At 38.5% G+C, this 11,915-nt stretch overlaps 3 protein-coding genes across 5 annotated transcripts; all 3 read right to left on the minus strand.

The window, feature by feature from the left end:
* Window positions 1–1,236: 1,236 nt before the first annotated feature.
* On the minus strand, window positions 1,237–5,623 carry LOC106410267 (alanine--tRNA ligase, chloroplastic/mitochondrial). 3 transcript variants are annotated; one of them, XM_048746565.1, is made up of 8 exons: window positions 5,439–5,623; window positions 4,813–4,899; window positions 4,510–4,718; window positions 2,776–4,323; window positions 2,398–2,670; window positions 2,065–2,274; window positions 1,786–1,943; window positions 1,237–1,712 (listed from the first exon to the last, which is right to left on the minus strand). In XM_048746565.1, the coding sequence occupies exons 1-8, from the start codon at window positions 5,464–5,466 to the stop codon at window positions 1,376–1,378; spliced, it is 2,850 nt and encodes a 949-aa protein (XP_048602522.1). In that variant the 5' UTR covers window positions 5,467–5,623; the 3' UTR covers window positions 1,237–1,375. The 3 variants fall into 3 exon arrangements, with proteins under 3 accessions (XP_048602522.1, XP_048602521.1, XP_048602523.1); XM_048746564.1 differs by lacking the exon at window positions 5,439–5,623 and adding an exon at window positions 5,175–5,385; XM_048746566.1 differs by lacking the exon at window positions 5,439–5,623 and adding an exon at window positions 5,032–5,197.
* A 220-nt stretch (window positions 5,624–5,843) lies between these two features.
* Window positions 5,844–7,638, minus strand: LOC125581329 (putative nuclease HARBI1). Its single transcript, XM_048746567.1, has one exon. It carries the CDS (start codon window positions 7,481–7,483, stop codon window positions 6,239–6,241), a length of 1,245 nt encoding a protein of 414 aa, XP_048602524.1. The 5' UTR covers window positions 7,484–7,638; the 3' UTR covers window positions 5,844–6,238.
* A 971-nt stretch (window positions 7,639–8,609) lies between these two features.
* LOC125581804 (glutathione S-transferase T2-like) lies at window positions 8,610–9,374 on the minus strand. Its single transcript, XM_048747830.1, has one exon. It carries the CDS (start codon window positions 9,372–9,374, stop codon window positions 8,610–8,612), a length of 765 nt encoding a protein of 254 aa, XP_048603787.1.
* Between the last annotated feature and the right edge of the window lie 2,541 nt (window positions 9,375–11,915).

An 11,915-nucleotide genomic window follows, 5' to 3' on the forward strand; every position in this document is an offset into this window, starting at 1 on the left:
TCCAAAACTAAAATGACCAAAATAGCACATTTCTAAGTTTATCCTTTGAAAATTTTAATTTTTTAATTTTTCAAAATTTGAAATCTTATCCCCAAAACCTCATTTCTCAACTCTAAACCCTAAACCTTAAATTCTAAACCCTAGACCCTAAACCTTAAACCCTAAACCCTAAACCCTAAACTCTAAACCCTAAACCCTAAACCCTAAACTCTAAACCCTAAACCCTAAACTCTAAACCTTAAACCCTAAACCCTAAATTCTAAACCTCACACTTTAACTCTAAACCCTAACTTTGTGACTTTTGATAAAACATTAAGTGCTATTTTTGTGACTTTTGACCTTGAGTGCTAGTTTGGGAACAAAAATTTGATTTAGTGCTATTTTTGTTTTTTATCTTTTTAAAATAGATATTTTAATTATAAAATTTATTTTAAATAATATTTTCGATAAAAATATATTTTTTAAATTATTAAATAAAATAAATTAATTTTAGAGAAAAAAACAAAAATAGCACTAAATCGAGTTTTTGTTCCCAAACTAACACTCAAGGTCAAAAGTCACAAAAATAGCACTTAATGTTTTATCAAAAGTCACAAACTTAAGGTTTAGAGTTAAAGGATGGGGTTTAGGATTTAGGGTTTAGGGTTTAGGGTTTAGAGTTTAGGGTTTAGAGTTTAGGGTTTAGGGTTTAGAGTTGAGAAATGAGGTTTTGGGGATAAGATTTCAAATTTTGAAAAATAAAAAAATTAAAATTTTCAAAGGATAAACTTAGAAATGTGCTATTTTGGTCATTTTAGTTTTTGAGTGCTATTTTTCTGATATAAACTTAGAAAGATGCTATTTTGGAGATTTGTCCTTAATTTTATATCTTTTTAATTTTATATCTTAATATATATATTAGAAATATATTCATTAAAGATAAATATATTATATATTATAGACTAATTTTGATAATAATTTTAAGAGAAAAAGGCAAAAATAGCACTAAATCAAGTTTTTGTTCACAAACTAGCACTCAAAGTCAAAAGTCACAAAAATAGCACTTAATGTTTTATCAAAAGTCACAAACTTAGGGTTTAGAGTTAAAGGGTGGGGTTTATGATTTAAGGTTTAGGGTTTAGGTTTAGAGTTTGAGGTTTAGGGTTTATAATTGAGAAATGAAGTTTTGAGATAAGATATAAACTTAGAAAAGTGTTATTTTAGTCATTTTAGTTTTTGAGTGCTATTTTTGTGATATAAACTTAGAAAGATGCTATTTTGGACATTTGCCCTAATTTTAAATAGCATACCATACTTCTTTACCGATTATTTTATCGTACAATTTAGCAAAATGCGTACAAATCTCTTTTCCATGTACATAGCAAAGTTGGTTCTTTCAACCAAGCTTTTCAGATAGAGTCGCCACAAGCTCTTCCCGAGCTTTCTCCAATGCACTCGAGAGATTCTCAGGCTTTCTGCCTCCCGCTTGAGCGAAGTTAGGCTTCCCACCACCTCCTCCTCCGCACAACTTAGCTATGGAACCAATGAACTTCCCTGCCTGAACTCCTAGAGACACTACTCCTGGACTGAATGCAGCCACTAAACTAACCTTGTCTTTGTCTGGACATGATCCTAGCACCACAGCCACTGGTTCTTCAAGTGTGCTTACCAAATGCTCGGCTGCACTCTTTAAGGAGTCAGCATCAGTGTCATCCATCGACTCAACCAGCACCCTAAAAGAAATAAAAACATCCACATGAAGTTCATATAAACCATTTTAGAAAGAAACAATAGAGATTTCATTACCTAACTGTCTGTGAAGTTCCTACAGTAAATGCTTTGTTGGATATGACAGATGCTCTATAGACCGCTGCTTTTGAGCGCAAGTCTGATGCTTCTTTTCTAGCAGTACGCAGCTCCTCTAGAAGATTATCCACTCTGTTTGTAACATCCTCCGCTTTCACCTTCAGATTAAAACCAAACAAACAATTAGTTAAAAGTCATAAAAGTAACTACTACCTTGTTTGTTGAGTTAAAACATATCTTCAAACATGGAAAGGGAAACTCTCTCTAGAAGTAGAATACCTTTAGAATGGAGCATAGGCTTTTCATTTGAGAGTCCCGCGAGTTTATGTATTCAATGAATGCTTCACCTGCAACTGCTTCAATACGCCTGATTCCAGATGCAATGCCCTGTTCTGAGATAATCTTGAAGGATCTTATCTCTGCAGTGTTTCCAACATGAGTGCCACCGCAAAGTTCCATGGAGACACCAGGAACTTCCACTACACGAACCTGCCATTAGTGTAAAGGAAATCAACTTATAAAACAAAATGTAACACTTTATACTAATGTGGTTCTCATAATTTGACTAATGTCTTGCGTTTTTGTATAATGAGTCAATGACATGTCTATTACCTCGTCATCATACTTTTCACCAAACATTGCAATGGCTCCAGCTTTTTTGGCATCAGCAAGAGGAAGGACTTTTGTTTCAAGACGTGTAGCATCACCAATCCACCTATTGATCAGGCCTTCTATTTCCTCAAGCTCACCATCATGTAGAGGCCGGTTAAAATTGAAATCAAACCGGAGGCGGTCAAAAGCTACTAACGAACCAGCCTGTGATGTTTCTTGTCCTACTACTTTCTTAAGTGCTGACTGCAGCAAATGTGTGGCCGTATGATGAACCTAGAAATTAATAAACATGAAAATTAATTTTTTTTTGGGTCCCAAGGTGCACCGATTCAAAATATACACAAATCGATAAAATAATAAGATGAAATTCAAAGGCACCTTTGCTCGCTGTCTTAAGTCTGCATCCACAGCTGCTTCCACCTCCTTACCAACTTCCAAAGCTCCACTTTTAACAATCCCCTTGTGAACAAATATCTTAAGAGACTTCTGCACATCACTCACTTCAACAACAGCATCATCATCTTGGCTCCCATTAACATACATAAACCCATGATCTGCAATCTGCCCTCCTGATTCAGCATAGAACGGAGTTCTGTCAAGCAGAATCTCCACCTCACTCCCTTCAGTTACCCTCACCACAGGCTTCCCACCAACCAAAAGACTCTTCACAACAGCGCGTGCAGAGAGGCTGTCATACCCAAGAAACTCAGTCTCATCAACGTTCTTCGTGATATCATCTCCATCTTCAACCGTCAGTTTCACAACATTGTGAGCAGCTTGCGACTGACGTCTCTGATTCTCCATCTCAGCTTCAAAACCGTCCATATCTATACTGACTCCACGCTCTTCAGCAACTTCTGCTGTTATCTCCACAGGGAAACCGTAAGTGTCGTACAGAACAAACGCATCTTTTCCAGACAGACACGACTTTTTACCAGCCATTGACAAGGCCTCGTGAAGCTTTAGTTCAAGTAGCTTCTCTCCTCTTTCAAGAGTTTTATTGAAGTGAACCTCCTCTTGCCTAATCTCCTCAAGGATCCTTGGAGACTTTTGCTTCACATCTGAGTCAATATAAGTGCTCATCTCTATCACTTTCTCAGCAACTATCGGTAAAAACGCTCCTCTCCCATCTCCATTTATCCCTAGAGACTTACCCTTACGAACAGCTCTTCTTATCAGCCTCCTCACCACATAGCCTCTCCCAATATTCGAAGGCACAACACCGTCTGAGATAAGATAAACAACCGCACGCATATGATCTGCAATCACTTTTAGACTCGTCTTCTCCTTGTCACTTGCAGAGTCATACGAGATGTTTGCCAACTCCAATACTTTTCCAATAATTGGATATATCAGATCCGTCTCGTAGTTGTTAGGAACCTTCTGAAGGATCTGAGCTATACGTTCCAAGCCTAGACCGGTGTCTATGTTCTTCTGTTTCAAAGGCTCTAGCAACCCATCCTCCGTCTTGTTGTACTGCATGAAAACTAAATTGTAAAACTCAATGAATCTTGAATCATCCCCGAGATCAACGTTTTCATTACACCCTCTCTCGGGGTGGAAGTCATAGTACAGCTCCGAGCAGGGACCGCAAGGGCCGGTTGGTCCGCTGGTCCAGAAGTTGTCAGCTTCGCCCATTCTCTTGATCCTTTCAACGGGCACACCGACTTCGTTCTTCCAGATTTCGAAAGCTTCGTCATCGTCTTCGTAGATGCTGACCCAGACTCTGTCAGCAGGTAGGCCGAACTCTACGGTTGAGAGCTCCCACGCCCATTTGATCGCTTCTTTCTTGAAGTAATCGCCGAAGCTGAAGTTCCCAAGCATCTCGAAGAAGGTGTGGTGCCTGGCTGTTCTGCCAACGTTCTCCAAGTCGTTTGTGCGAATGCATCTTTGTGCGGTTGTTGCACAAGGAACCTGTCTTGTTACCTGCAGCATTGTTTAAAAAAAAGTCTCTTAACAATGCCAGACAACTACGGTGCGGTTCTAACAATAATAAAAACATAGAGATATATAGGTGTATGTTAGAGATTTTTGTTACGGTGCGGTTTGTAACATTCGGATCCTTCAAGAAACAGTCTCAAAACAGCGGTGAAATTGGATTATGATTGATACCTTTCCGAGGAAAACAGGCTTGAACTGAAGCATTCCTGCGATGGTTAGCAAGACGGTGGGGTCTTCTGGTACAAGAGAGGCGCTTGGAAGGACCTTATGTCCACGAGAGGCGTAGAAGTCAAGAAAACGTCTCCGTATTGAGTCTCCACTAACATCTTTGGACTGATGATCTTTTTCACTAGCGTCCTCAGAGACAGGCTGTGCTGTTACTAAAATCCACAAAAGTAAAAGATATTTTCATTCCTCTAGAAGAATCCAATGGCTGACATTCTAAGAAGCAATAAAAAACAATAAGGGGAGAACCTGATGAGCTCTTGGCAATAATCTGAGTTGGTCTTGTGGGCAATAAGACAGCAGGAGAAAGACTAAGAATGGGTTTGGTAACAAAACCTGCAAACCCCACAAAGAGGAGACAACTTTATCTATGAATCAATCAAATCAGCCAAGTTACATGGTGAAACTAAACCCATCACAAAACCAGACTCAAGAACAAAGCCTTTTGGAATCAAATTAGACTCTTACGATCAAGAAATCGAGACCCGCATCCTAAAGTCAAACACTTTCGAGAAGAATGAACCTCTACTAAGCGTCTACTAGTAGTGTACTACAGTGAGTTTCAGTTTCCTTTTGACTCGATTCATATGAGCGTTGAGATGGGGACTTACGTCTAGAAGCGAAAACAGAGGAGTGATGGGAAAGAACGAGGGGTTTAAGAAGAGGGAAATCGAAGAGGCTTGCTCTCGTGAAACTCATCGAGAGGATAATGAAGATTTTAGAGAGTGTGGGAGTTTCAGACGCAACACACAAATTCGTTGCCTCTATTTTTTATCCACTTCTATTTTTTTATAATAATAATAATTTCCGTATTTTTAATTGCCTTTAATTGTTTTTTCCTCAATAAGAAGGAAGATGGTGAATTTTGAGGATACCTTCATCCGTAGGGAGAGTTTCTTTCATTGCGACTGATAGCCGTGGGAGAGAGCTTCTTCGGTGGAGATGCGTTTGTTAGTTTATCAAAAGAGAAAATGTGTGTTTGTTATATATTTCTGTCTTGATCGTGATACAACAAGAACATTAAGAAGACATAAAACTTCGTGACCAAGTTTTGTATGACACAAAACAATACGAGGCCCAATATAGGTTTTACTACTTTGCTCGATATTTATACATCAATATATTTTCAGTTTTGTTAATTTTTATTTCGGTTTAGTTTCCATTTTCCAATCGGTTCGAAGTTATTAACCCAGTTCATCCCAAAATTGTTAGCTAGGATCGGTTTGTTCCAAAAGACACCAAAAGATTGATTATACTTCTTTATTTTAATGCAAAAGAGTTTCAAAAAGTATGATCATGAGCGTTGGTGCCACCACACAGAAGATCAAGTTATTGTATGGACATGACCGGTTATGCAAATAGCCTTCGAGCATGAGCATTGGTAAACCCCCAATTGGGGTTCATCCAATTTTTTTAATATTTTTTAATGGGGTCATAAATAGTTATGAACCTGTATTTGTTGTTTTCTGCATTAGTGAACTCGTAGAAAGAGTTCATAGGAATAAAATAATAATATAAATTAAAAAAAAATTAGAAATAATTCAGAATACATGAATAAAATATTAAAATATATTATAAAATTTTGAAATTTTTTTATTCAATACATTAAGAGTAGATTACATAAATAAAGAAATTCAAAAACATACAAAGCTTATTCATCTTCATCACCAAACTTTTACCAAATATTTTCTACTAGATCAGCTTTCAATCGAGCATGCTTCTCTAAATCTCGAACTTCTCTGCGGATGCCTAACATATCACCGACATGAATACTATCTCTGCTTCTCACCCTTGAACTTCTGCTGGACTCTCCTGACTCAAACTCAGATGTATTAATTTGAGCGTATCCGTGTCGTTCGTTCTCTACTATCATATTGTGCAATATGACACAAGTTTTCATTATCTTTCCTATCTTTTCCTTGTCCCATTGTAGAGCTGGGTTTTTAACAATTGCAAACCTCGATTGCAATACTCCAAAAGCCCGTTCGACATCTTTTCTGGCGGATTCTTGCTTTTCAGCAAATTTCTCGGCTTTACGACCTTGAGGAAGTGGGATGGATTGGATAAATGTTGCCCAATTTGGATAAATTCCGTCAGTAAGATAGTAGGCCATATGATAAGTGTGGTTGTTGACCTTGAACTTAACTTTAGGTGCTCGACCATGTAAGATGTCATCAAAAACATGTGACCGATCTAGAACATTGATATCGTTGAGGGTACCTGGTAAGCCGAAAAATGCGTGCCATATCCAAAGATCTTGTGATGCAACAGCTTCTAAGACAATTGTCGGCTTTCCTGAACCACGTGTGAACTGACCTTTCCAAGCCGTTGGGCAGTTTTTCCACTCCCAGTGCATACAGTCGATGCTGCCTATCATCCCCGGAAACCCTCGTACCTCTCCAACATCGAGTAATCGTTGAAGATCCTCGGGGGTAGGTCTTCGTAGATACTCATCTCCAAACAACTGTATTATTGCATCAGAGAAATTTACCAAACATAAACGTGATGTACTGTCACCAAGTCGGAGATATTCGTCATATGTATCTCCCGACTGACCATATGCGAGCATACGTATAGCTGCCGTACACTTTTGAAGGGGAGAAAGCCCGTACCTTCCCGCAGCATCTCTTGTTTGCTGAAAGTATGGAACTTCACTACTTAGACGCTCGACAATGCGAAGAAACAGTGGTTTGTTCATTCGAAAACGCCTCCTAAACATTTCAGGTGGGTATGTAGGATTTTCCATGAAATAGTCTTTCCATAGTTGATTGTGTCCTCGCTCTCGATCTCTTTCGATATAAGCTCGTTTCTTCCGGTAGTTGGTTTGACCATCAACTACTGTGTCTATGAAATTATCAACAACTTTGTCGACCATTTCATCAAAAGCTTTATCTGCTTCATCGCTTGATGAGGAAGACATTGTTGATGATATTTATTGATCTTTTTCTTGCTACAAAAGAAGAACTTATAGTTAATTTTTTTTCTTTTCTATATGGTATGTTTATCTTTTTTAGAAATGTTTTTTGGATTTTAAAGTTATAGTTCCTTTTTTTTCATAAACAAAAGGGAGTTTAATATTTTTTTTCATATAATTCAATTTTTTTCTTTTCTATATGGTATGTTTATCTTTTTTAGAATTTTTTTTTTTATTTTAAAGTTATAGTTCATTTTTTTTCATAAACAAAAGGGATTATAATTTTTTTTCATATAATTCATTTTTTTTCTTTTCTATATGGTATGTTTATCTTTTTTAGGATTGTTTTTTGGATTTTAAAGTTATAGAAATCATTTTTTTTTCTTTTCTATATGGTAAATGATATTGTTGCCTCATAAAAACAAAAGAAAAGTTCGTATTTTACCTCAATGGATTGGTTTTTGATAAGTAGAGGTGGTGATGTCTATGCAATCGTGGTGAACCCCCGTGGTGATGGATGAAAAGTGTATCAGAGCAAGTGGTGATGGTTGATGAGTGTATCAAAGCAAGTGTATCAACGAAGTTTACAAGTTTAGAAGTTTTGGTTTTCAAGTTTACAACTATTGTGAAACACTTTGATGCACAAAAATAATAGAAAGACATAGTTTATATATATAGAGATACATGAGTCAAGTTGCTCGGGTACATACACCCGTGAGTTGAAAAGGCAAGTCGTGGGGACATACACCCGTGACTTGAAAACACATCCTGTGGGTACATACACCCATATTAACCGAAGGTCCTAAAACGAGTGTAGAAACATACAAAATACTACACCCTCCCGTGATTCAATCTGACATAATACTACTACAACCATCAACCTTACCCGTTACTTGATTTGATACATAAAGAAACCGAGACCTACAACCACGTCCACACGTATCCTCCTCCTTGAACCCGTGACCTACAAAGAAAAACGGATACATATCAATAATCTAGATACCAAAACATATACAAACATTATCAATATACATAAACCAAAACATATTCAAACACTGTTTAACCAGTGAAACAAGAGAAATCAAACAATTAACCAACTGATAAATGCACAAAAAAACTTCCACTCACCACGTTAAAGCATTTCTGAAATGAGTTTGTTTTTTAGAGCTATTTCTTGATCAGAAAGAGTTTCTGCATTTTTTCCTAGCAACCTATCTAGGAGTTTGTGTTTGGATAAGTTATTCTTTGCCTCTAAAATGCTCTCTATCTGATCAAACGCTGGTTCATTGAAGTGTTTCTTGCGTTTTGCTGCTTTGGAAGCCTTCACACCGGGAGGCCTAACATCTTGCTCGCCACCCACCTCTTCCGCAGGTTCCTTCCTCTTCTCCTTTGCACCATCTCGTGTCGAAGTGTGGGATCTCCATTTTTGATCAAACCGAAGCTCCCTCCAACAATGTTCAAGAGTGAACTTGGCATTGTAGTCATTAAAGAAGATGTCATGAGCCGCCTTCATGACATCATTCTCAGTTTGTCCACTGGCTTGCTTCTTCAAAGCAGCTTCGTGACATCCCACGAACTTGCAAACCTGTTCATTAACCCTACCCCACCTCTGCTTACATTGACTCCACTCCCTAGGAACGGAGCCAACAAGCAGAGGGCTTGCATTCACACACTCCTCTATGCGCTTCCAAAATGAGCCAGCCTTCTGCTCATTACTCACGATTGGATCCTTGCTGGTGTTCAACCAAGCACTGATCAGCACCACATCTTCTTTGGTTGTCCACTTCCGCCTTTCCGCAGGTTTTGGAACCTCAGAACAACCAATATCTATTGGTTGACTGCTCTGGGAGGCAAGGAGGTTAACGAACCCATGAGAGTTAAGGGAAATTGGTTCCATTGAGTTTTAGATAGAAGTTTTAAAAGTTTGGTGTGTTTTGTGATGGGGATCATGCCTATGTTTTAATACTAGTTTTAGTGTTAGAAAGTACAATAAATTGATTACGTGTGTGTGTTTGTCTAACTACCAAGCATTGATTAAACTAGTTTAAGTATGGTGTGTGTGTTTGGTTTTTCGTGTGTCTGTTTGTTGTGTGTGTTTTAATTACTCTATACTAGTTTTAGTGTTTGGTTTGTGTGTTTTAATGACTCTATAACAAGTACAACATAGGTATAACTACACAGATATCATTGAATGAACATCAAATCCATTTTAAAAACTCAACTACACCGATTTGATACACAACCATTCACTACCATTGAATACGCAACTACCTATAATTTTTAAAACTCAACTAAGTGTGGTTAAACTCTAGTTAGCTACCACTGTAGTTAACCAGTGTAGAGTAAGGGTTACCTTTTGTTTTCAGTCGAAGCAGAGCTTCTCCAAGACCTCAACCTGGATAGAGAGGTTATAAACCTGCCCAGTGAGGTAATCAACCTCCCGAGTGAGGTCTTTAACCTCTGCCTGTACATGAAAGAACAATCATACAGTGTTAGGCAATGCATAAGAAATTAAGAAATATTTTACAAAATTGAAATCAAATTAGAATCTAGTTACCTCAAGTCTCTGAATGTGGTTATCGACCTCCGGCACCCAATTTATCACCACCTCCACCTCCGCCAGACGCTTAGTGAGGCGTTCGATCTGCTCCTCGACACCATGGACCCAAGGCTGACGATAATGAAACCCATCAGCCTTGGTAAGAAGAAAAAAAAATTTTGAATCAATAATCAATCTCTTTTAAAAAAAAAATTTCATAATACAATTAAGAACAACCGTACCGTACCTCGTAGTTTTTGCACGTGAAGAACCGCTTCCCAGGAAGCGTGTCGTATTCGTCCTTCCGACGAACCTCGTGAATGATACTGCCACCACAGGGACACCTCGTCGGAATCCCGTACTCTGAATCAGCCACAGAAGAGAGCATGTTGATGTACTCCTTTGTCCTCTTTGAATCTCTTATCTCTGCTGCGGGATCCATCTGCATCAGACAAAACGATTCCTTTTAGAACCCTAACTATAAACTAAATCGATTACAAATCCCAAATAAACGTACCCGCATGACGATTTTAAACCAGAAATCTATACCCCCTTTTCAATTTCGAACCCTACGACAAAACCCCCAAAACCATAAATCAAAACCCCCAAATCGATTTTTAACCTAAAACGCTTACGACCCCAAACGATTGAATCAATCGGTGAAACTAGTGGATACTCACCTCAGATCGTCTACGAGAGAGTACGACGTCGATTAGATCGAAGAAAGAAGAGAAAATGATCCGGCTATCGCCTCGCACGAAAAATCGCCAGGGAGAGAACGAAACCCTAGCTTTAGAAGAGAGAAGTGAAAATGAATGATCTATCGCGAATCCCTTTTTTTCTCCGTCTACACGCGGACTCGCGTGTCCACTCTGCTATCGACGCGTGGCTTGACCCCGTATCATACGGGTTCACCCGCAAGAAACGGATCACGATATTAAACCCAATAAACATTTTTTTAATCGAATGGGCTTATGATCCCGAGCCCGTGATCCGGTTATAAACCGTCGATGCTCAAGCTCTTAGTGTCCAGCTTTTAAAAGCTATTACATATATAGGTTATAAATTCCAAATTGTGAATTTTTTAATTAAAATTAACTTGAAAAATGTATGGCCTCTTAAATTTCAAATCGGGCTCTATATATGGACGACACAAAGACACAACTGGTCGGGTAAACAACGGGACACGGATGGACGAAGGTACATAGATCAACGTTTGTGCTCAGCTAGGCGCGAAGACAGTCCTCACTTCAATATATGGTTTTAGTTTTCTAAGTTGAATTGAGGAGTAAAACCAAAAGAAGAGGGATCTCTGATGTGTTTTCGGAAGAGGAGTAGTAGATAAAAGTAAATGAAACACATTATGTAATGAACTAAATATCTACGTATGTTGTGTGCATGAGTCGTATAGACCTATGAGAATGCGGAAGACAAGTGTTGGAATCAAATAAATGGCACGCATAACCTAACTGAGCTAGTATAAATGTGAAGCTCCAAATCAATGCACCCGACCCTCGCAACTACTTTCTTGATCAATGAGTCTCTCTGCTAAGTGTTTTCACTTTTTTCCACGCCAATAGAGACATATCACCACTGCGCTGTCTGTATATATACAAGACACATTACTTCACCTAGTTATTGTTGGGGTCAAAAACGGTTACGACGAAATTAACATTCAAAACGTCCGAAGAAGAAAATGAGAACTTTCTTCGACAAATACTTTTTCGAAATAGATTCTTTCTTACAAAAAGCTTTGCGGATGAAACACAACATCGGACAAGAGCTCGAAAAAGGTCGCTACGCAACGACCGAACGCGTGTTCCGCTTGGTCGCTACGTAGCGACCGAGCTCGAGCCAAGCCCGGTCGCTACGTAGCGACCGAGCTTGGCTACGTAGCGA

The sequence above is a fragment of the Brassica napus genome, chromosome C2 (assembly GCF_020379485.1).
Source record: "Brassica napus cultivar Da-Ae chromosome C2, Da-Ae, whole genome shotgun sequence".
NCBI classification, from domain to species: Eukaryota; Viridiplantae; Streptophyta; class Magnoliopsida; order Brassicales; family Brassicaceae; genus Brassica; species Brassica napus.

Coding starts and splice junctions, on each gene's coding strand:
- LOC106410267 (XM_048746564.1), bottom strand. CDS start 5,262: ATGAGTTTCACGAGAGCAAGCCTCTTCGATTTCCCTCTTCTTAAACCC. Junction 2,275..2,397: donor GTGAAAAGTATGATGACGAG/GTAATAGACATG, acceptor CACTAATGGCAG/GTTCGTGTAGTGGAAGTTCC. Junction 1,713..1,785: donor GGAACTTCACAGACAGTTAG/GTAATGAAATCT, acceptor TATTTCTTTTAG/GGTGCTGGTTGAGTCGATGG.
- LOC125581804 (XM_048747830.1), bottom strand. CDS start 9,374: ATGGAACCAATTTCCCTTAACTCTCATGGGTTCGTTAACCTCCTTGCC.
- LOC125581329 (XM_048746567.1), bottom strand. CDS start 7,483: ATGTCTTCCTCATCAAGCGATGAAGCAGATAAAGCTTTTGATGAAATG.